This window comes from Quercus lobata, chromosome 12 (assembly GCF_001633185.2).
Source record: "Quercus lobata isolate SW786 chromosome 12, ValleyOak3.0 Primary Assembly, whole genome shotgun sequence".
Taxonomy (NCBI): Eukaryota; Viridiplantae; Streptophyta; class Magnoliopsida; order Fagales; family Fagaceae; genus Quercus; species Quercus lobata.
The window spans coordinates 28659918-28679907 of record NC_044915.1 but is presented as its reverse complement, the minus strand read 5'-3'; the positions used below and the strand labels follow the sequence as shown (position 1 = coordinate 28679907).

At 36.8% G+C, this 19990-nt stretch overlaps 3 protein-coding genes across 4 annotated transcripts; 1 reads left to right on the top strand and 2 right to left on the bottom strand.

Moving 5' to 3' along the window:
- Positions 1 to 4163: 4163 nt before the first annotated feature.
- Positions 4164 to 9445, bottom strand: LOC115972484 (syntaxin-43-like). Of its 2 annotated transcripts, none has more exons than XM_031092793.1 (8): positions 9113 to 9445; positions 6977 to 7253; positions 6153 to 6242; positions 5789 to 5866; positions 5051 to 5119; positions 4887 to 4952; positions 4726 to 4806; positions 4164 to 4495 (listed from the first exon to the last, which is right to left on the bottom strand). In XM_031092793.1, the coding sequence occupies exons 1-8, from the start codon at positions 9292 to 9294 to the stop codon at positions 4388 to 4390; spliced, it is 951 nt and encodes a 316-aa protein (XP_030948653.1). In that variant the 5' UTR covers positions 9295 to 9445; the 3' UTR covers positions 4164 to 4387. The 2 variants fall into 2 exon arrangements, with proteins under 2 accessions (XP_030948653.1, XP_030948654.1); XM_031092794.1 differs by having other exon boundaries at positions 6977 to 7250.
- Positions 9446 to 9780: 335 nt separating this feature from the next.
- Positions 9781 to 12944, top strand: LOC115972524 (protein DEHYDRATION-INDUCED 19 homolog 5-like). The gene is made up of 4 exons (XM_031092841.1): positions 9781 to 10145; positions 10237 to 10382; positions 11616 to 11863; positions 12562 to 12944. Exons 1-4 carry the CDS (start codon positions 10070 to 10072, stop codon positions 12668 to 12670), a joined length of 579 nt encoding a protein of 192 aa, XP_030948701.1. The 5' UTR covers positions 9781 to 10069; the 3' UTR covers positions 12671 to 12944.
- An 816-nt stretch (positions 12945 to 13760) lies between these two features.
- On the bottom strand, positions 13761 to 18724 carry LOC115972023 (L10-interacting MYB domain-containing protein). The gene is made up of 5 exons (XM_031092160.1): positions 18589 to 18724; positions 15838 to 16177; positions 15665 to 15758; positions 15053 to 15549; positions 13761 to 14733 (listed from the first exon to the last, which is right to left on the bottom strand). Exons 2-5 carry the CDS (start codon positions 16171 to 16173, stop codon positions 14176 to 14178), a joined length of 1485 nt encoding a protein of 494 aa, XP_030948020.1. The 5' UTR covers positions 16174 to 16177; positions 18589 to 18724; the 3' UTR covers positions 13761 to 14175.
- Positions 18725 to 19990: the final 1266 nt, after the last annotated feature.

Below are 19990 nucleotides of genomic sequence, written 5' to 3'. Positions count from 1 at the left end.
TAGAAGCGCTTGTACAGCTTGTGATCCTCTAACAGCCAGAACCGAGGGGCTTTTCTTCGTATTTTCTCGGCTTCTGATTTCTCTTCAAGCAGTACATCATCCTTAAGAAAACTCACTGTAGGATCCATCCAACTCGGACTCACTCTAACTTGATGGATTTGAACCATGTCCTTTTTTATTACGTCTACCTTGTACAAATCCTCGACAAGGATGATTCGAGGTAAACCCTGCCCTGTGGATGTGGCAAGAGTGGCTAATGAATCCGCATGTGTGTTCCTACTTCTAGAGATGTGCGTAAAGTTGAAGAATTCAAAGTTCGACTGCAAGCGCTTGACCTAACTAAGGTATTCTTGCATTCTTATATCTTTGGTTTCCAACTCACCCCTCACCTGGCCTATAACCAGTCTGGAATCCGAGAACACTTCTAATGCCTTTCCTCCCATTTTCTGCACCATGGCCATTCCTTGCAATAAAGCTTTATACTCGGCTTCGTTGTTTGTAGCCGAGAATCCTAAACTCAATGACTTTTATATGGTAATCTTCTCATGGGATATTAGAACCAGTCCTACACAGGATCCCCTTTGGTTTGTCGCGCCATCAACATACACTTTCCACCGTGAGGCTCCTTATGCAGAGATTGTGTCAACCGATTTTCCATCCATATTTTACTCCTCTGCTACTGCTTCTATTAGGGGTTCAGCAAATTCGGCTATTAAATCAATGAGAACTTGGCCGTTGACGGAGGTCCGAGGCATGTACTTAATATCGAAAGCCCCTAAAATCGTGCTCCACATGGCAATTCTTCCTGTGTAATCAGCGCTCTGGAGTACCAACCTGAGGGGAAGTTGAGTTAGAACAACGACCGTGTGTGCTTGGAAGTAGTGGGGGAGTTTCCATGTAGCATACACTACTACTAGAATCACCTTCTCCAATGGTAAGTAACACACCTCGACCTCATGTAACGATTTACTCAAATAGTAAACTGGTCGTTGTACACCGTTGTCAATCCGTACTAACACCAAGCTCATAGCGTGAGGGGCCACACGATGTAGGCGAACAGAACTTCGTCAGCCTTAGGGCTAGACATGATGGGTGGTTGTAACAGGTACTCTTTAAGTTGCTAGAAGGCTAAGGCACAGTCCTCGGACCACTTAAATCCTTTCCACTTGTTCATCAGGAGGTAGAAAGGACGGCATCGGTCCGCAGATCAGGAAATAAACCAATTCAATGCCGCGATCTTCCAGTGAGTTTCTGGATTTCTTTTGGGCTTCGAGGAGCTTGTAAATTGTGAATCACTTTGATCTGATCTGGGCTCACCTCAATTTCCCTGTGAGTTACCATATAGCCTAAAAATTTGCCGGACCCGACACCGAATGAGCACTTAAAGGCATTGAGACGCAGTTTGTGTTTTCTTAAGATGCCAAAGATGACTCCGAGATCTCTCACATGCTCGGATACCAATTTACTCTTTACTACCATGTCATCTATGTAGACTTCAATACTCTTGCCCAGTTGCGGTTCAAACATTCCGGTCATCATCCTTTGGTAGGTAGACCCTGCATTCTTTAAACCGAAACGCATCACTTTGTTGTGATAGTTTCCGATAGGAGTCATGAATGCTGTTTTTTCTTGATCTCCCGGGGCTAGTGCTATTTGATAATAACCCTGAAAGGCATCCAAAAAGCTCATTTGAGGGTGGCCTACAGTTGCATCTACCAACCGGTCTATCCGAGGCATTGGGAACGGGTCTTTTGGGCACGCCTTGTTCAAGTTTGTGAAATCTACACAGACTCGCCACTTCCCACTCTTCTTTTTTACCACCACTGTATTCGCCAACCATTCGGGGTAGAAAACTTCTTTGATAGCCCCTGCCTTTTTTAGCTTCATTACTTCGTCCCTAACAGCATCGACATGCTCTTTTGATGGGCGTTAGGGTGGTTGCTTTTTGGGAATAGAGGATGGGTTAACGTTTAGGTAGTGGCAAATGAAACTCAGATCAACCCCTGGGGCATCGTAGGCATCCCATGCAAACACGTCAACATTTTCTCTCAGAAACCCAATCAATTCTTCTTTCTGACAAACGCTGGTAACAGGCTTGCCAGTTAGGAATTTCCTCAAACAATGCTCGGTGAGGAGACCGCTTTTAAACGCGCTGATAGCGATGTCGTCGTAGTTACCGTCCATCTCGTTGTACATTTCCCAATATCTGTCCAAGTATGCTTTTAAAGTTTCCCCTTCGCGCATAGACAATGACAACAATGAACTCAGAGACCGAGGAACCCTACTGTTCATAATGAAACGAGAGCCAAAGGCTTGGGTGAGCTACTTGTAGGAATCTATGGAATCCGTTTTCAAGCTGTTGGACCACCTCATCGCCACCAGTCCTAGACTGGACGAGAAGACCTTGCACATCAAAGTCTCGTTTCGAGAATGGATGGCCATTCTTTGGTTAAATTGGTTCACATGCTCCACAAGGTCCGTTCGGCCATTATAAATGGCAAACATAGGTTGGTGGAAACGCCGAGGTAGTCTAGCCCCTTCTATCTTGTGCATGAAGAGTGACTTAGAGATCTGATCCAGAGCTTTATTCATGGCGCCATTACCCAGGCCCTTATTAGATGGGCTCTTATGTTTCCGTCCATGACGCTGCTCTTTTTCATAAGAGAAGGTTTAGCTTGGGGGAGTTCTTGACCTCCGCCTGTAACTGACATCCTCTTCCTCATTAGAGGATATGTCGGAGCTGGAAGGGGACCGCCTTTGCTGGACATAGCGCAATCTCTTTTTCAAGTCGTCTATCTCTCTCTGCATAGCCTGACAGTTGTTTTGTCTTTGGGATATGCGACTACCTACTTGGGAATGGCTTTGGCTCGTCTAGGTAGTATGCACACTCCCCTCTCAATTCCTTTCATTGCCTCGATTTTGGTCAGGATCAAGAAGGTTACTTTGCTGCTGAGACCTGATGGGTTCTGTCTGCTGGGGATCAGTTTGGCGTGGGTTTTCTTGGTGTGGACCTGACCCTACCATGTTTAACCGTCGCACTCACTAACACACAAGTTCTTTCCCACAGACGGCGCCAATTGTAGGGACAAAGTTTGGAGCCCAAGCCCGAACTGTATGGAATCCTGGTCCAAAAAGCCCAATACAATGAATTTTGTAGAGTATGTGTCAAAGAACTAGGTTTAGGTGAGTTTAGCAACGGCTTGCATGGGGTTAAAAAGCAATCAGACACGAATAAAAACTATTATGATTAAAGGACCTTCCGTCCGAGGAGACTAGAATTTTACTTATAAATACAAATCACCACATTAGGGTTCTTTTATATGCTACAGTATTCTCTTCTTTTCTTTCTGCCCTTTCTTCATGGGGGCTTTTCCATATTATATAGGCTCTTCTTGATTATCTAGACCTTACACTTGTTGATCACTTGGACCCCCACTTGAGCACCCATCCCATCAGACACCCCTTTCAATCCTCTGTGAGTTGCGGCAGCCAAGGCAACACTATTCAGGGGTCTTCTCCACATTAATACGGTCAAAAAATTAGTTGCAATGCATTTAATGTGATGACGACAGCTTTTCCATAGATATTTTGAGTTTTCTTCCCTTTCACGTGTTTAGGAGGCGTACTTCAACTGCTTGAGTATACACTTGGTTTGGTTCTATCGTGTTCGAGAAGGAGTTCCTCCTCGGACCTTCTTTTCTTTGTCTCCCACTGATGAGGGTTGTAACGTAAATCATCTAAGTCGTGTTTCTCTCTTCGAAGTTGTTAGTATCCTCGGACAAGGCCCAAGGTCCAATACATTATTTTGGGCCATAGTCCCCACAATTATTATTATTATTATTATTATTATTATTATTATTTGTTTGATAAGGCATTGTGGAGAATAGATTTTCAATTTATTTGCCACCAGACATAAACAAACAAATTTATATGACAACGAGAGTTCACTTATTAGTCCAACAAATTGGACTAACTACGAACAATTTTAGACTTTTTAATATAATAAACCACTCTTCCCTTAAGAATTGGTGAATCATGTTGACAACACATAACGAGTTTACAACATAATTCACCAATCCTTTGAATGAAGTTATGAAATCGAGGTAAGACTTAAGAGTTCCAAGTTTCATCTACAATTACAAATGCACTCGCAAATCGCAATATGCCAATATGCCTTCGACTTTTCATTAATTTGAACTTTGAACTTTTTGCATGGAGTTGATACAAATGTCCTCACAATGTGAGTGACGTGCCTCTCTGCAACATTCTTGTCAATGTACTAGTTACAAAAGCTCCAATCTATCTCAAAAAGATTTCGCAATCAGTTTACCTTATCTTCTTTTTTTTCCTCTGGTATCAACATAACTAACAGGCTACACTATCATGATCAGAAGAGTATCTCCTTGAGTATCAGAAGGACTAGCATGATGAAGCACATAATAACAAGCACCGTCGCACACCTCACCATTCCACCTTTCTTCTGTGTTCTCTCTGCCTGCAATTCCATGACACTCAGTATGACAGCATGCCAAATAGACATACTACTAATGTCAACAGCTAGTTACTCACACAACAAGAAGACCAATCGTTAAAAAGGTACATAAAATCGTATATAACAGTAACTAATGTACACATCACATACGTTAACTTCAGCAGAACCCATATTATAAAATGAAGGCTGGTTTATGTGCATGTGTGTGTGTGTGTGTGAGAGAGAGAGAGAACCTTCTGGAGCTGTTTAAGACCCTCATCAACTGATACAGCAACAGTCTGAATGTTGTAGTCTATGCGATCAACAATTGTGCCCTGCTAGAAGATATTAACTTCATTAGTCACCCTGTTTTGCTAAGTCTGTCCATAACATAATACAAAGATGTGACTTTGACCTGATCTATAACAAGAACTGACAGGTCCTTCATTATTTGAGCTAGCTCGTTCACTGATTGCACAACCTACAAACAAGGTTTTTTGTTTTTTTTTTTTTTTTTTTCAAAGTTTAGAGAAGCAAAGAGTTTGATCTTCAGACAACAGGTCAAGCACCTTCACTTACCTGGTTGATCTCCCTTTCTCTTTCCTGCTGACCCTTTTTTATCTTAACCATTTGCTGCTCATTAAAACCCTGGATTCACCAAACATCAAACCAACAAAATAGATACAAGTTCATTTATCTAACAACCAACCTCTCCTCCCTTTCAAACAACCCCCAAGCAATCAAAAGACAAAAAATAAATATGATAAGGGAAAATGCTTACATTAAATAAAAAGTAGTTACCAACCAAAAATAAAATTTGTAAAGATATAGTCACTACTCACTAGGATTCAGGCCTAGCATACTAGAAAACCTGGTTACAACTAGTCCCAACTTAGATCAAATATCAACAATAAATGTGATATAGATTTTTTTTTTTTTTTTGGATAAATATAAAGGTGATAAGATTTTTATAATAAAATCTGCTTCATTCTAAATATGGATTTCACAATCAAGGGGGGGAATTTTTGGAAATGATTTATCTACCATTCATCCAAACCCAACCTTTTTTCCCCCTGATTGGTAAGTTTATAAATGCACTCAATGAGCTTTGAACCCACAAGGCCGCAACCATACCCTCCACCATTTCTAACAGGGGAAGACATACCATTTGAGCTGGAGTTTATTGGCATGTTTGAACACAATCATGGAGGGAAGGATCATAAGATGAGTAATTTCACAGGTGGATATTTCCCATATCTGAATACAACTACATCCTACTGAAGGAAACAATAAAGAAGAAACAGCAATACACCATACCACATCACTAAATTCATCATCTTCTAAACTGGATTTATTTCCATTCAAGTTCATCTCCAAATCAACCCCATCAGGTCCCTACAACACAAAATATGAATGGCTAAATACAAAAAATTCATATAAAAATGGTAGTATAAAATCAACAACTAATTCCTCAGTTATTAAGTGCATCAAATATCAAATTGCAATGAGTTAAAAATAAAGTCTACAAAAGTCCACAACCACAAGAAAGGAAGAAAAAGAGAATTTGCATGAATTCAAAGCAAGCAAGGATAGCTAAGTATGCAGAACAGTTCTAAGTACAATTCTATAGATTGACTGCAGATAAACCCTACAAGTTATTATAACCAACATGTACACAGACCTCCTTTTGCTGCTGCAGACGTTTCAAATATGTGGACTGTTTTCTCCGTAGTTCCACAGAAAGATTCTGCAGGTCTGTTGCAAGAGAACGCTGTCAGAAGAATATTAAAAAGTGAGTCAATCCATTGGAAAAAACCATCAAATGTATCTCCAGATAACTGCATGTGATCAAATGCAAGAATGCTGCTATACCATTTTGCAAGTAAGGATTCTATTAAGCAAGCCAAAGGAGATGCAACTTGACTAAATGGGAAGTATACCAAACACATGAGCCCAAAGGAGCTACAAAACAAAGATGGTTCAAACTGCATGCATGTTGGAGAAATCAGTTAGGATTCTCAACACCCCCACCCAACCCAACCCAATCCAAAAAAAAAAAAAAAAAACCTGAAGAAAAATGGGGACCCACCCACAAAACTGAGGGAGGAGAATGGGGTGGGGTGGGTCTTTTGGAGTGAGAAGCACATGCATGGTAGGATCTCAGTTAAAAATGTGTACACGTTGGAGCATATGATTGAAAGTAAAACAAATTACTCAGAATAGTACTACAACAGCCATAGGCATTGCACTACAGCAGCAAAACATAATTCCCTCTTATAAATTTTTTTCTTTTTGATGTCATATGTGGGAAAGACTAAATCAATCTGGTCCACTAATATACAACAGCATTTAATATCCAGAAACTTTTACAATATTAAATGCAATAAGTTACAAAGAATCAATGAAACCCTAGAGGGAGTAGATCTTAAACTACCTGATTTCAAAGCTACATGAAAAACCATGTAAAATTATTCTCAAAGAGTACACTGACCCTCAAAAACATACCTGTACATTTTTTCTAACATTTGAGTCCTCAGCAGATCCACTTGCAGAAAGTTTCTGTAATCTCTTCTCAGACCTCCTCAATATATCTGTAATCTCTTGGGTAAGAGCCTCAATTAGATGTTGATCTTCTTTGCCATCTTCAAATGAGGGCATTAAAGCCTTGGCATGAGCCTTGACTAACTCAGCCATTTTGGCCCGAGCACGTTGTATATTTGCAGCCACTTGTTCAGAATCATCAACCCAAGATGGTGGTAGACCCACAGTAAATGCATCCCTACTGCAAAAATAATACAAGTCATACAATTAGGAAGATTAACGCATTTTCAAAACACAATTTTGATTATTGAAAGCCTGAAATGGTTTCTAAAAGGCAAAATGTAAAAACATGATTCCTCTAACATACAGTAAGTAGTTGAAAACACCTCAAGTAATGAAAAGGTGCATGGGGCAGCCTAAAATCTAACAATGAAATGTGCCTATATACAAATGTATAATAAATCACAGCCCAAAAATAAAAGACCAACATTAAACACTAAAAAAAGAGAAAAAGCATACAATAAGAAAACAAATAAAGAGGCCAGAGACCACTCTCCCTTGACTCCGTCTTTCCAACTTGAAGATCATAAGGTGCCAACCACTCAACTAAAAAAATTCACTTTGTCTTCTTACAATTACACTGTGATAGACATTAGACATCAATCAATTACATAAAGAGTCAGTACCCAAAAAAAAAAAAAAAGGAATAATTTCATAATTTGCCTAATAAGGGAATATTTTTCCCCCAAATCCAAAGTTTTCCATTGCCTTCATATCCTGACGAAGTAACAAAGATCCCGTCCTCTATAACCAATATGCCACTTGATATCAGTGCCAGCTCAAGGCCTAGGCCTAAGGCCTCATTACAAAAATGTCCTAACCCCTTTATAAAAAGCCCCCACTCCTATTATAAAAATGGCTCAAGATTTTATGAAAATTTAAGAAATAAAAAAGGGTTGTGCACTATATTTCTCACCTTCAAACTATTAGACCAAAAGTGCTTAGGAAAAAATAAGTTGTATATGTGCATGAAAATTAATTTTCCCTAACGGCTTGAGACTTAATTTTTGTAAACCAATATCCTACACAGTAGATTGTCAACATCAGCCATATAATCACCCAAATAGCCACACACCAAACAATCTTTATCTCTATTTCAAACACCAAAATCAAAATTGCAATTAGATTACAACTTTACTTAACCACACACCGCTTTATCCAAGGTAGAGTAAACCATCTTTTTAACAAAATAATAAATTCTCACTTCTTTTTGTTAAATATGATATTTGATTCTCTATATGAAATTAACCTCAGTTTGATTAGAATTAATTAATCAAATTATGTGTTTAATTCATCAAATTAACTTTGGTTGGTTAGTATTAAATAAATTTATTTAATTAATAATTAAATATAAAAGGACTCGCTTAAATGTATTGCCTTAGCCTCAAACTATATCAAGCCATATAAAAGACCAATCACAAAGAATGAAGTCAAAGTGTGTCTGTTCAATTATCATGAATAAGTTCCAAATGTCAAACTTGCCCTATTATAGTTAAACTTGCCACAAATTTTTTTTTTTTTGGGGATAAAAGGTTAGAAAACTTGCCACTATTGAAATAGTAAGTATAATTATGCTGAATTAATCATTTATGAGAATAAACATAAAGATTGCAAGCTTGAAATTGCTATCAAATCCCTAAGCCATAAACTGAAACACAAAGAGCCAATTGAAATTCATTATCATTAGTCAACAGAGAATGCCACACCATGCATTCGTTTCAAATTTCAAAAAATTTCTTCCAAAATCAAGACAAGAAATTAGTATCACACAGGATTTGTTTGGTTGCCGAGAAAAACACAGAGAAAAGAAAAGAAAAAAAAAATTGCGATAAACCTCACTCAAACTGACACTAACACAACTATTCTGCTAAATTGAGTGGAGCCGATCGCCTTTCGTACAATCAAAACCCTAAATACTCCAAATTTTCCTTCTATTTCTACTCTTTTCCACTACTTTCTCAACGACCAAACAAGAAATTAAGAGAAATTAAATTTTTTCTTTTTTTTTTTTTTGGAAAATTAACAACAAAAGAGGCGTACCTTGATGGACCTGGATCTTCGGTGCTAAGAGGAGCATAAGAAGACCGATTAGAACCAAGAAGCGAAGCCATTTCGATCACCGGACCGCCGGAACCGGACGCCGACGAAAACAACGGAGCTCGCACGCTCTTCACCGCGTCTCTGTGCCTTCTATACACTACGGTCCGGTTCCTCGTCGCCATTAAAATTACGATACAAACACGAATTTCAAATTTCAAATCAGAATTCGAACCCGGTTTTCCTGGATTTCAAAATGTTGAGGTTAAGGAATTGAATTCTCCAGGAAACGAAATTTCCTGGGAATTAAAACTTTTGACCCTCTGAAATAAAAAATAAAAATAAAAACCAAACAAACCAACCGCTACTTTCCTTTGCGCGTTCACAATAAATGGGCTTGTAACCCGGTGGCCCATATCCTAACATGAATTTGGGTTATTAGCCCAATGGGCCCAACAAATTTCGCGGGAGAAAAAACAGAAACCGACAAAAATAAACGAAAAGACGATAAAGACCTTAGTACGCACTCGCATATATTCCTGGGCTAAAGAATGGTATTACTGTAATATGATGAAAAAAATGAGGGTATAAAAGTATACAAGGTTCCTAATCGAAGAATAATCTGAGTAAGGTTGTTAGGGGTAGTGAATGGAAAATAAGAAAGAGTCCAAGGTCAATTGGTAAGTCAGATTCGTGTTTGCTAAGATTCTAGCCACATCCATAATCTGAAGCTACTCGTTGGTTTCATTTTGTTCTTGGGTTTTAACACTTGTTGGTCTTTCACACGTGCTTGTTAAGGAAACCCCCGTGTAATAGGGCTAAAAGAAAAGAGCTTTGTGTTTGCTATATATATATAATCAGCAAAACCCAGAAATATTTTGCATCTGGGTCAAGCTATATTCGAATAAAAATCAAAAAAAAAAATTTCTATTTTATTTTTTAATCTTGGGTGAAATTCTAATGGAGGATGATACTTGGAGCATTGGTTTTTATACTGCTTCACGGAGCTACCAATCAACTTTAAAGACTCTGTCTGGTTAGTTTTTGTTTTCAAAATCCAATCTTTATATTTTATTGGTTTTTGGGTATTTTTGGAGTGGGATTTGATGTGTTGGGTGTTGAAGCAGATCTTTGTATAGATTTGGAGGAGGAGATTGAAGGTGACGATGAGTCAAAAACAGAATATCCATGCCCATTTTGTACAGAGGATTTTGATTTGGTTGGGTTGTGCTGCCATATTGATGAGGAGCATCCTATAGAAGCAAAGTCTGGGGTATGTACTTCCCATCTTATCTGATTGTGTTACTGTAATTATTTCTAGAATCTTTTATATTTGCTTTGGTTCTTTCTTTTTTTCTTCTTCTAATGCTATGCTTTTGCTGTTTTAAAGAGTTGATGAATTATATTGTTGATGTTACTCTTGTTCGTATTATGTGTGTTTGCTAATGTGATTGAACCATAGATTAAGTGAGAAGCAATGGTATTAAACTAATTCAGCAAATCGTTACATCTCAATTCTATGGAGTCTGGCACTCTGGCTGCATGAATCTAGATTTTGTGGTTTTTGGTTTTCAATATTGTGCCAAAGTGCCTTGTCATTTTTTATTTGCTCATGTGTGTTTTGGCCTGCGCCCTATGCTTGCAGACACTGTAGAGTTAAACCAGCATAGACAAGGCGTGGGGAAACTTAGACATAGCCAACCCCCAAATGTTTTGGACTAAGGCTTGGTTGTTGTTGTTGAAGGTTTCTTCATGTTGACCTTTAGTGTAACCTAAAGCTCACATAAAGACATTTTTCCTCAAAATCCTCATTTGGGTCTGGTGTGTGCTACACCGCCCAACTTTGCTTCCATGAAGTGTGGACAGCCTATAGCTATCTCACCATAGTCTAGAAGTTTTTATCATCAAATCATAGTCTAGAAGTTCTGCCTGACATTGTGAGTCATGTTGACCTCAATCACTTGCTCAGCATGGATGAATGATTTTAGAGACTATAGCACATTTAGATACCTCATTACTGTTCATTTCCACTCTCGATGAACCTGAAGTTGCTAAATCGTACCTGATATGTAGTATTTTATGTCTAATTTGGACTCTCTGTAGTTCTAGCATGCAGTTTCCCCACTCTAGTTTCTCTAATTGAAATATGTCATCCCCTAAAACCGAGCCCTTAAACCTTTGTCTATATTGAAACAGTTCTGATCAGCACACTTCATTTGTAGGTATGTCCTGTTTGCGGTACAAGAGTGGGGATGAATATAGTTGGACACACAACATAGAAACATTTCTAAGATATCCTTTATTTTCTTATTTGACTTAGAAATTCTTATATTGAGATAACCTTTCAATATTTATTAGCCAGGTTTTTCCTTATTTATTAGACATCATGTTTTCTCCCCATTTTTCCTTGTATTATAATTTGTGTAATGCTTCTCTCGTATTCCATGGTATGATGATAAGTTGATATTATGCTCTAGACTCCCTAACTTGAGATTACAATTGGCAGAAATTGAAACTCTATAAAAGTGAGTCTTATTCAAATCCTTTTTCAAGAAAGGAGTTTCAAGATGGACATTTCCGACCTCTTCCTACTGGGTCATCTCCTGCGGTTTCTACCTCTAAGATGGCGCCTGATCCACTGCTATCATTTCTTTACAATGCACCTGCTGATGACAAGTCTGAAAGTATGCAACCTGATTCTTCATCTGAAGTGAGCTTAGAAGATGAAAACTCTGAGGAGACAATATTAGATAGGTATAATTGACTCCCACTATTCATAATCAGTTACTTGCATGTTTTTTTTGGATGTCTTTAATCAAATAAGAAACTAGAATCTGTTCAGCACACAAGTTGCTTGATTAGGGTTATTCTTTTGATGTTTGTTTTCTAATTTTGATGTTTATGAAAAGGTTTTGAATGAATTGATCATCAATGTCATATTTTCTTTTCAAGCCATAGTAGAAAGGCCAAAGGCTGATTTTAGCATCCTGTACTGCTTTTCTGGTTGATGATTTCCCAATGCTTTAGAATAATATTATTAACAGAAGCCCAAGACAGAAAGTCATGGTTTGCACCAAATTAAACATGGCTTGATATGAGTTGATACATAAGTGTTCATTGAAGTCCTAATTTGGGTGTTTCTTTGTAAAATTCTTTGTGCACCCATAAATGATCTAGCTTTTAACTTGATTTTCAAACATGTCAGCCATTGAACACATTTTCTTGCAAAAGAAAATTATAGGCATAGAGATGAACTCCTTCACTATTGGAATAAACTGATTCTCATGTCTCTGATTGAAATGTTAGTCACATAGTTTGTATTCCATCAGTATTTTACACTAATGCTGTTACACTTATGGGGATGAAAGTTTTGCTATGGTGTTTAACATTTTCTAATACCAATAGAAATTCCCTTACTGCTCTCAAAACTAATAGTGCTTTTATGGTTGCAGAACTTCTCAGCTAATTCCTTTATCAGACAAAGACCAAATAGAGAAGGCTGGGAGATGCGAGTTTGTACAGGGACTATTCTTGTCCGCCATCCTTGATGGCAGCTTATGAATGGGATACATATCTTGTTGGTCATCAGTTTCTCAAATTTTAATGTAGACTTCCATGATCAACATTGTGTTAGATATGCTGATGCATTTGATAGAAAGAGCCCAAGTTAGATATAGGAAATTGAATGTAATGCATGTTGCTAGTTAATGTTATCACATAGGTCCAAATAGAGCCAGACTCTTTAAGTTCCCGTCTCAGAATTGTATTTTCATAGTGGGATTATTTAATGTTTCACTTTTCTTATGGCTCTAATTCAGAATTAACTCTTTGGAAATTGCTGTTACCAAGGATTGACATGCGTGCACACACAAACACCTTTTGATTGACCACTTATTCTGCATTAACCATGTGGATTATAATTTTTGCTTCTTGTCTTTCCTCTATTTCTTTTATCTTTTCCCCCTTCTTTTAATGTGCATCAAATATATAACCAATGGTCATTCAAAATTGTGGCCACGTTTTCTTTAAGACTACCCATCACTATTTGACCCAAATTTCCTGGTTGCTAATAATATTGTGCTTCTTTGGGTACCTCTTTTAACGACCTTGATAAATCTGCATGGTTAAAAGCAAATAGCTCCATGCATTTGTCTTCATCAGCCACCTATATAAGAAGGATGCCAACAGGCAGTATGATAGACAATCTTGTCATGATATCACTTCTATTCAAATTTAAATCCTTGGTACACAGTCATCTTGACTTTTATCATTCCAATTCAGCTTAGTCTGTATTTTAATTGAGAACTTGTGCCTGAAGCCAAAGAATTCAAGTGTAAAAGTAAGCTCTCCCCTTGGTTTAGTTCCATGGAGCCTTCTTGATGAATCAAACAAATACTAATGCAACAGACTCAAGACTGTTCGGATATTCAGATGCAAATGTAGTGACCTCTTATACCATGCATACCGCGATAATATCAGATGCATATCTTAGCCATCTAGAAATCAATTTATCTCTTACAAAGAATCATCGATCTACGAGAAAATAACGAGATAAATTAGGCCTGCAGATCTTCAAATCTCACATATCTGTACTACCAAACAAGAAACATTTTTATTTTTTTTATTTTTTTATGGGAACCAAACAAGAAGCTTTAAATGGTAAATTATGCCCTCTTTGTTTACAACAAAATGGCGGAGGGGGATTTGAACTCAAGTTCTTCTATACAAGAAAACTAGATAATGTAACTGAATTACATGACTCTTCTATTTGATTTGGTGTTACAAAGTACACCATATTCTTAAAATTAGTCACTCATGACAAGATCTATTTCATATGTATGAACATTGATGAACCTTGTCTCCACAGTAGATAGTTGTATTGTTTTTCTTCACAATATCCAAAAAGTTGGTTCTGCTTGTCTTCTTTTCTTTTGGCTGCAAGTTTCTATTTGTATACTATTCACCATTACAAAGAATAAAAACTCCCTAGTCTGTTAGAAAATTTCCAAGAGAACAAAATCTTGCAAAAGTAAATAATATTGGATTATAGAACAACAAAGATCCTACTACTGTGGACGAAGTTTCCTCAATAACCATTTTTTTCGTAATTTAACATCCAACGCTAGAAAAGTTTTTGCTTTCTTTTCATCCTCTAGGAAATCACAGGCATCCAATACAAGGTCTTCATCCGTGTCAGGTAACGCTTGAACTGCTTCAATCACATTCTCTATTGGAATGGAATTGGAGTTCTCATCATCTTTCTTCTTATCAGAAAGAGAATTAACTGCACTTGCCATCTCACGAAGAGCATCAGCCATGCTCTCATCTTTAATGCGTGGTTTCTTAAGATGAACATAACTTAACTGGTTTTCCAATTGACGCTTGTTCTTCTGATCTGTATGCATAGACTCCTGCACATCGCCATCTTGGTCTTCACTGGAAACAGATGTAGCAGGAGACTCAGAAGAATTTGATGCTCTTTGCATCTTTACTTGCTCAACTTCGTTTTTCTGCTCTAAACCCAGAATACAGTCTCTTTCATCAGCACTTGGATCGCATATCACACACAAATCTTTATAGTATGGAACAGGTCGAGTCATGAATTGTCTTGCATCAGTGTGTGCCTACATGATATCATATCAAAGTAAGACATCACTAAAATTATATGAAGGGCCTTTTCATTGTAAATAATTATGAAATTCTTTCATGTTGTTTCCCTTTGCATATGAAGGCCCCAACTCATCCTTGGAATGGTTGAACAGATCCATTACTCAAGAATGACTGAACAACAAGGGAACAAAAAATGCAAGAAAAAATAATTGATTATCCATTTAAATGGTCTGTAGATGAACAAGCATGACAGAATAATCATAATTCTATAATATACTAAGAGAATTTGGTTCTATGTGATTCCAGAACATGCCATACTAGAGCAATGCATACCTTGATATAATCTTGCCAGATGTAGTCATCAGCAATCACCATTTGGCGTGTATCATCCCATGCAAAACCATCCAGGTCAAGAAGATTTTTTAAGACATTATATTGCCTTCTCAGAGTTTTGTATCGATTTTTTAGAATATCCATGCCATAGTTAAAGCCAAATTTAGCATTGAATGATGCAATCATCTCCATCCATGCTTGTTTGCTAAATACACCATCAACACGGTTTCCTTTCTGCACATGATCTAGCATAAGGTCAATAAAATAACGGTCCATTGGTGGCTGCCAATAAGTCCTGGACCGGCTACCCATAGTGGTTCCAGTTACATCTGGTAAAGCTTGGGGAGCACCATCGACTTTTTCAGATATAGAGATTTCATAATCTTCATCAATCAGGATTTCATGAAGAGCATCCACAGCTCCTTCACTAACATCTGTTGGCTGTGTGTTTGTTCCATTCTCAACTGTAGGTAATGCTAATTCTGGCACAATGTCACCTGATTAATCCATCATCAACAAGTGTAGCAGCAAATTATAGACCATTCAAGAAGTCAGCAGTCCTACATCCTGATATTTTATTTTCAAATACAGCATCGAGGATAGAACAGTTACCTTTTTGTTCAGTGGTTGCATTTCCATATATCATACATAAATCACTATAATATGGGATGCTTTTGATTCTGTATGAACGTGCATCTGGGTGTACCTGTAAATGTAGACTGTAATGACTCGGAATACATAAATAACACGAACTAAGATACAAATCAAACAATTAAATACTGCACCTTGATATATTCATCCCAGACATAATTATCAGCTGTCACCATCTGACGCTTTTCATCCCAGCTAAAACCCTTCTGGTCAAGGAGATTTTTTACAGCCTTGTACAGATTCCTCAGTGTTTTGTGCCGATTTTTCAGAACATCTTTCTCATACTGAAATTTGAACTTCGCATTGAAAAGTGAGGTCATATGCTTCCATGCTCGTTTGCTGAATAAATGATCATCAAATCTATTTCCTTTGCCAACCTGCTCTAACATGAGGTCAATAAAATATCGATCCATTTCAGGTGTCCAAATTGTCCTCAAGCGATCAATACCATTTCGGGCTCGGATACCCATATTTCTACAATTCATGAAAAGGTATCAGTAAAAATATCAAACATTTATAAAAGCACCCAGTATCAAGAGGCATGCATTACTCGCATTTACTCATTAACCTATGCATCTCTTCCATAATAATTCTTTTTTCTTTTTTTATTAAACCTAATGGAAGAGTGTGCAACTGAATCAAGATCAGAGTAGTCATACTTAAAAATTCATGCTGTTAAGAAGCATCTGAAACCAGAAGGAAGTTATGATCAGTACTAGAACTTCATACCACTTAAGTTACAGCATTCTTGCTTCATACCACACCTAGCATTGATGCTTTACTTTTCAATATGCAAAGTAAAACCACCACAATGCATGTAAGTTGTTATAAACTTATATGATAGGGCAAAATGACATGCCTGAGTAAAATCTAGTGGTTTGAAAATAAAGGCCCCGAAAGGAATTTACCATATTTTCTTCTTAGTGAAATAGATAAAACATAATTTGGATTGTGATGCATCAATTATTCTACTAGATTTTACAGAGCCTGTTCATGCACGATATGAGACATGATCTAGTCTATATTCTTTATGGGGCTTACATGGAAGTTGGAAGAAAGACACATTTAGTTGTGACTTCAAACAAATGTGGCAGAAAAGACATATTTCTACACAAACTAATCAATAGTTCAAGTCACACACTCCCATAATCCATTTTCTCTTCAAAGAATTCACTTCAACCATTATGGAATTACTTATCAAAATAAAAATAAAAAGTTATTCATTTCAACCATTAGGGTCAAATAAATAATACAAATTTGGGGGTTTGAAGGAAAATATCCAAATACATGTTTTATTCTTTTATAAGATTTTGGAGACTAGCCAAGAAAGGAGGCTGTATATTCTGGAGGTCATAATGTACCAGATGCAGCTGACTACCTTCCAATGAAAATTTTCAAATGAAGACTACAATTTTTTCTCTTTTTTTGAATTAAAACGTGAAATTAAACATAAAAATAAAAAATATTCAAACATAAAGGTTTCAGTAACCTTTTGGTCTTACATCTGTACATCCTACCAAGCTTCCAGCAGGCAAGTCACAACTAACTCCAAACATAACTTTTTATGAAGCACCAAAAGTGGATATTATGTTGAAGATTACAACTAAACCATCCAGTTGAAGAGGATATAACAACACATAAAGCAGATATCAAAGAAGGCAATAGGCATCTACATGGATGTCATCAATTACCATAAGTTTATCAAAGCAGATGGTCATCTTAATTATGTTATTTTCATCATAACGAATGAATTGGGGAGAAGATATCTTAGTCAAACATGCACAATGTGTTCAGTGCACGCATAGAAACACACATACATGTGAGGCATTAGTAGTGCAGAGATTGCTTTGGATCATATTTTCTCAGGAATAAGGTTATCCTTCATAATTTTTTCCTTACACAAGATTAAAGAAAAACCATCACCATTCCACCTGTAAAGGCTAAGGTGCTAAGGAACCATGATAAAGCCCTCGAAAGGAGCATAATGGACAACCCCTTTAAGGGTAGGCATGTTCTATGATCACAAAACCTCTTAGAGAATAAGAGGCATCTTATTCTTCTTCTTCTTTTCATTTTCAAAAAAAAAAAGATGCAAGTTAGCTTAGCCAATGTCATTTGCCCACAGGTCTCAAGTCATATCTCAAGCACTGAAAACACTCCAATTTTTTTTTTTTTATTGGCAAGTTACACACAACCAATGGGTGTTGAAGCCATAACCTCACCCTCCATCTGGACCATCCCATTATTGTGGGAGAAGGAAGTGCCAGTTGAGCTATAGCTCATTGGCCACTCCTAACATTTTGGAAACGAATAGAGATTAATTAATCAGATAACACCTCTCTTCTTCTTCTTCTTCTTATTCTTCTTCTTCTTCTTTTTTTTTTGTTGTGGGGGGGGGGGGGGGGGGGGGGGAGATAATTGATAAAACCTCTCTTGTTAATCACCTTGATTGCAATGTTAAAAACATTAAGACAACAACTAGACCAGACATTCCAAACTTCACAGTTCACCCAGATAAAATCCCACTTCATAAAACAACTTACAAACTCTCCTTGTAGTATCAAAATTCCAAATTGTATCCAATATAACATATTCAGGCTGAGGCACCCATGAATTTTCATTGATTTTAGCACTACAGATAAAACAGAGTGAGTTTTCATCTTCTTCATTGGACTATACATGGACATTCCAGAACCAAATTACAAATACCCAGAAGGCAAAAATAACAGATAGACAAATTTTAGGCATAAAAAAGATGATTATCACAGATTGTACAAAGTAAAAGAATTTCCAAAAAAAAAAAAAAAACATAAAAGAGAAATGCAATTGGTATTATTATTATGCATAAGGAGAAACCCAGGAAAAGAATTTAGTTAAAAACGCACCGTGATGTTGATTTAGGAAGATGAGGGAGAGACAAGTTTTTCTGAAAGTTTAGGGATAAGGTTGTCCAGGACAGGGTTGAAGTTGCTTCGTTGCTGGAATACTATGCTAACCCTGATTTTAACAAGAACGAACCTAACCTTAATTGGGCTATCCGAATTTATTATAAGGCTAGAATTGTCTGTCACTGTTTACGTGTGACGGACCAATCAAAGGTTGAGGATCCGGTAGAACATACCACATGGTTGTTACTTTGTTTTCATATTTGACCTTATGCTTTTATACATGATCAACGGTTCCATATTCAAATCAAAAAAACAAAAAAAAAAAGGGTTCCATATTGATCTAGCTTGTTAGACGACAATAAATTTTAACCCTTGAGTTAATTAGTACCCATATATGATAATACCGAAATTTTATAATGGGGTCATCTTATGAAATGAATCTTACAATGTTGGTTCCACAAGTGTGTCAATCAATGTGAAATGAATCTTTCATAAGATAATCTCATTATATATTTTCTCCATGGATATTCTTGAATTATTGGTCCTCGCAATTTTATTTTTTATTTTTTGGATTAAATAACTTAAGGTAATCATCTCTCTCTCCCTCTCCCTCTCTCTTTTATTTTTTTATATAAAAAAGTGATGTCACTAACTTCAATCAAACTATTCCACTCTCTGTTAATGAGTCATTTCAAAAAGTGAAAACCCTAAAGATTGATAGTGTGGTGGATGAAATTTGAGACATTTGGATTTACAACGCATCTTTCAAGTCTATTGAGTCCATCACCCGAGTGTCCCTGAAGGGGCATCTTTCTTCTCTTAAAACTCATTAATAAAGCAAAATTCAATAAAGAATAAAATTCTTTATTGACCAATTAAGTTAACACTCATTAATCTTTCAGGATTTATCAATGTTCAATGGGTGCATAATGAATAATTTTTTTTTTTTTTTTTTGTTGAATAAATAACATTAAATGCAATTGCTAATAAGTCACTTATTAGTGGTAACATATTACTTATAGGTAAGTCAATGAACTAATAGTCCAATGACACTTCATCATTTTTATATATAAAAAGGAAATGATATCACAACTTTATTAGACTATTCTACTTTCTATCCATTAGATATCTCATAAATCACATAGACCGGTAGTGAGATGGAACATTTCACCCTTGTTGATGACTCTTGTCCACACACTGAATCCCATTGTGCAGTAGTGTGATCTCTATAACATATTACTTAGCAGTAAGTTAATTGACTAATAGACTATTGCATTTCACCCTTGTTGGTGGCTCTTGTATGTAATTCCCACTTGTCCACGGGTGTGATCTTGTGATGATAGGATTCCAGTTTTTAGTGCGCACAGAATTTTGACATATATGGGAACCTCCGAATCTA

What these genes read in the sequence shown, in the direction of transcription:
- LOC115972484 (XM_031092793.1), bottom strand. Translation starts at nt 9,294, where the DNA reads ATGGCGACGAGGAACCGGACCGTAGTGTATAGAAGGCACAGAGACGCG. An exon ending in GTCTGCAGCAGCAAAAGGAG is followed by an intron (nt 5,867 to 6,152) that starts GTCTGTGTACAT and finishes TTTGTGTTGTAG; the next exon opens with GGACCTGATGGGGTTGATTT. An exon ending in GTCTTAAACAGCTCCAGAAG is followed by an intron (nt 4,496 to 4,725) that starts GTTCTCTCTCTC and finishes ATGGAATTGCAG; the next exon opens with GCAGAGAGAACACAGAAGAA.
- LOC115972524 (XM_031092841.1), top strand. Translation starts at nt 10,070, where the DNA reads ATGGAGGATGATACTTGGAGCATTGGTTTTTATACTGCTTCACGGAGC. An exon ending in CTATAGAAGCAAAGTCTGGG is followed by an intron (nt 10,383 to 11,615) that starts GTATGTACTTCC and finishes TACAATTGGCAG; the next exon opens with AAATTGAAACTCTATAAAAG. An exon ending in GAGGAGACAATATTAGATAG is followed by an intron (nt 11,864 to 12,561) that starts GTATAATTGACT and finishes TTATGGTTGCAG; the next exon opens with AACTTCTCAGCTAATTCCTT.
- LOC115972023 (XM_031092160.1), bottom strand. Translation starts at nt 16,173, where the DNA reads ATGGGTATCCGAGCCCGAAATGGTATTGATCGCTTGAGGACAATTTGG. An exon ending in TCTGGGATGAATATATCAAG is followed by an intron (nt 15,759 to 15,837) that starts GTGCAGTATTTA and finishes CTACATTTACAG; the next exon opens with GTACACCCAGATGCACGTTC. An exon ending in TCTGGCAAGATTATATCAAG is followed by an intron (nt 14,734 to 15,052) that starts GTATGCATTGCT and finishes GATATCATGTAG; the next exon opens with GCACACACTGATGCAAGACA.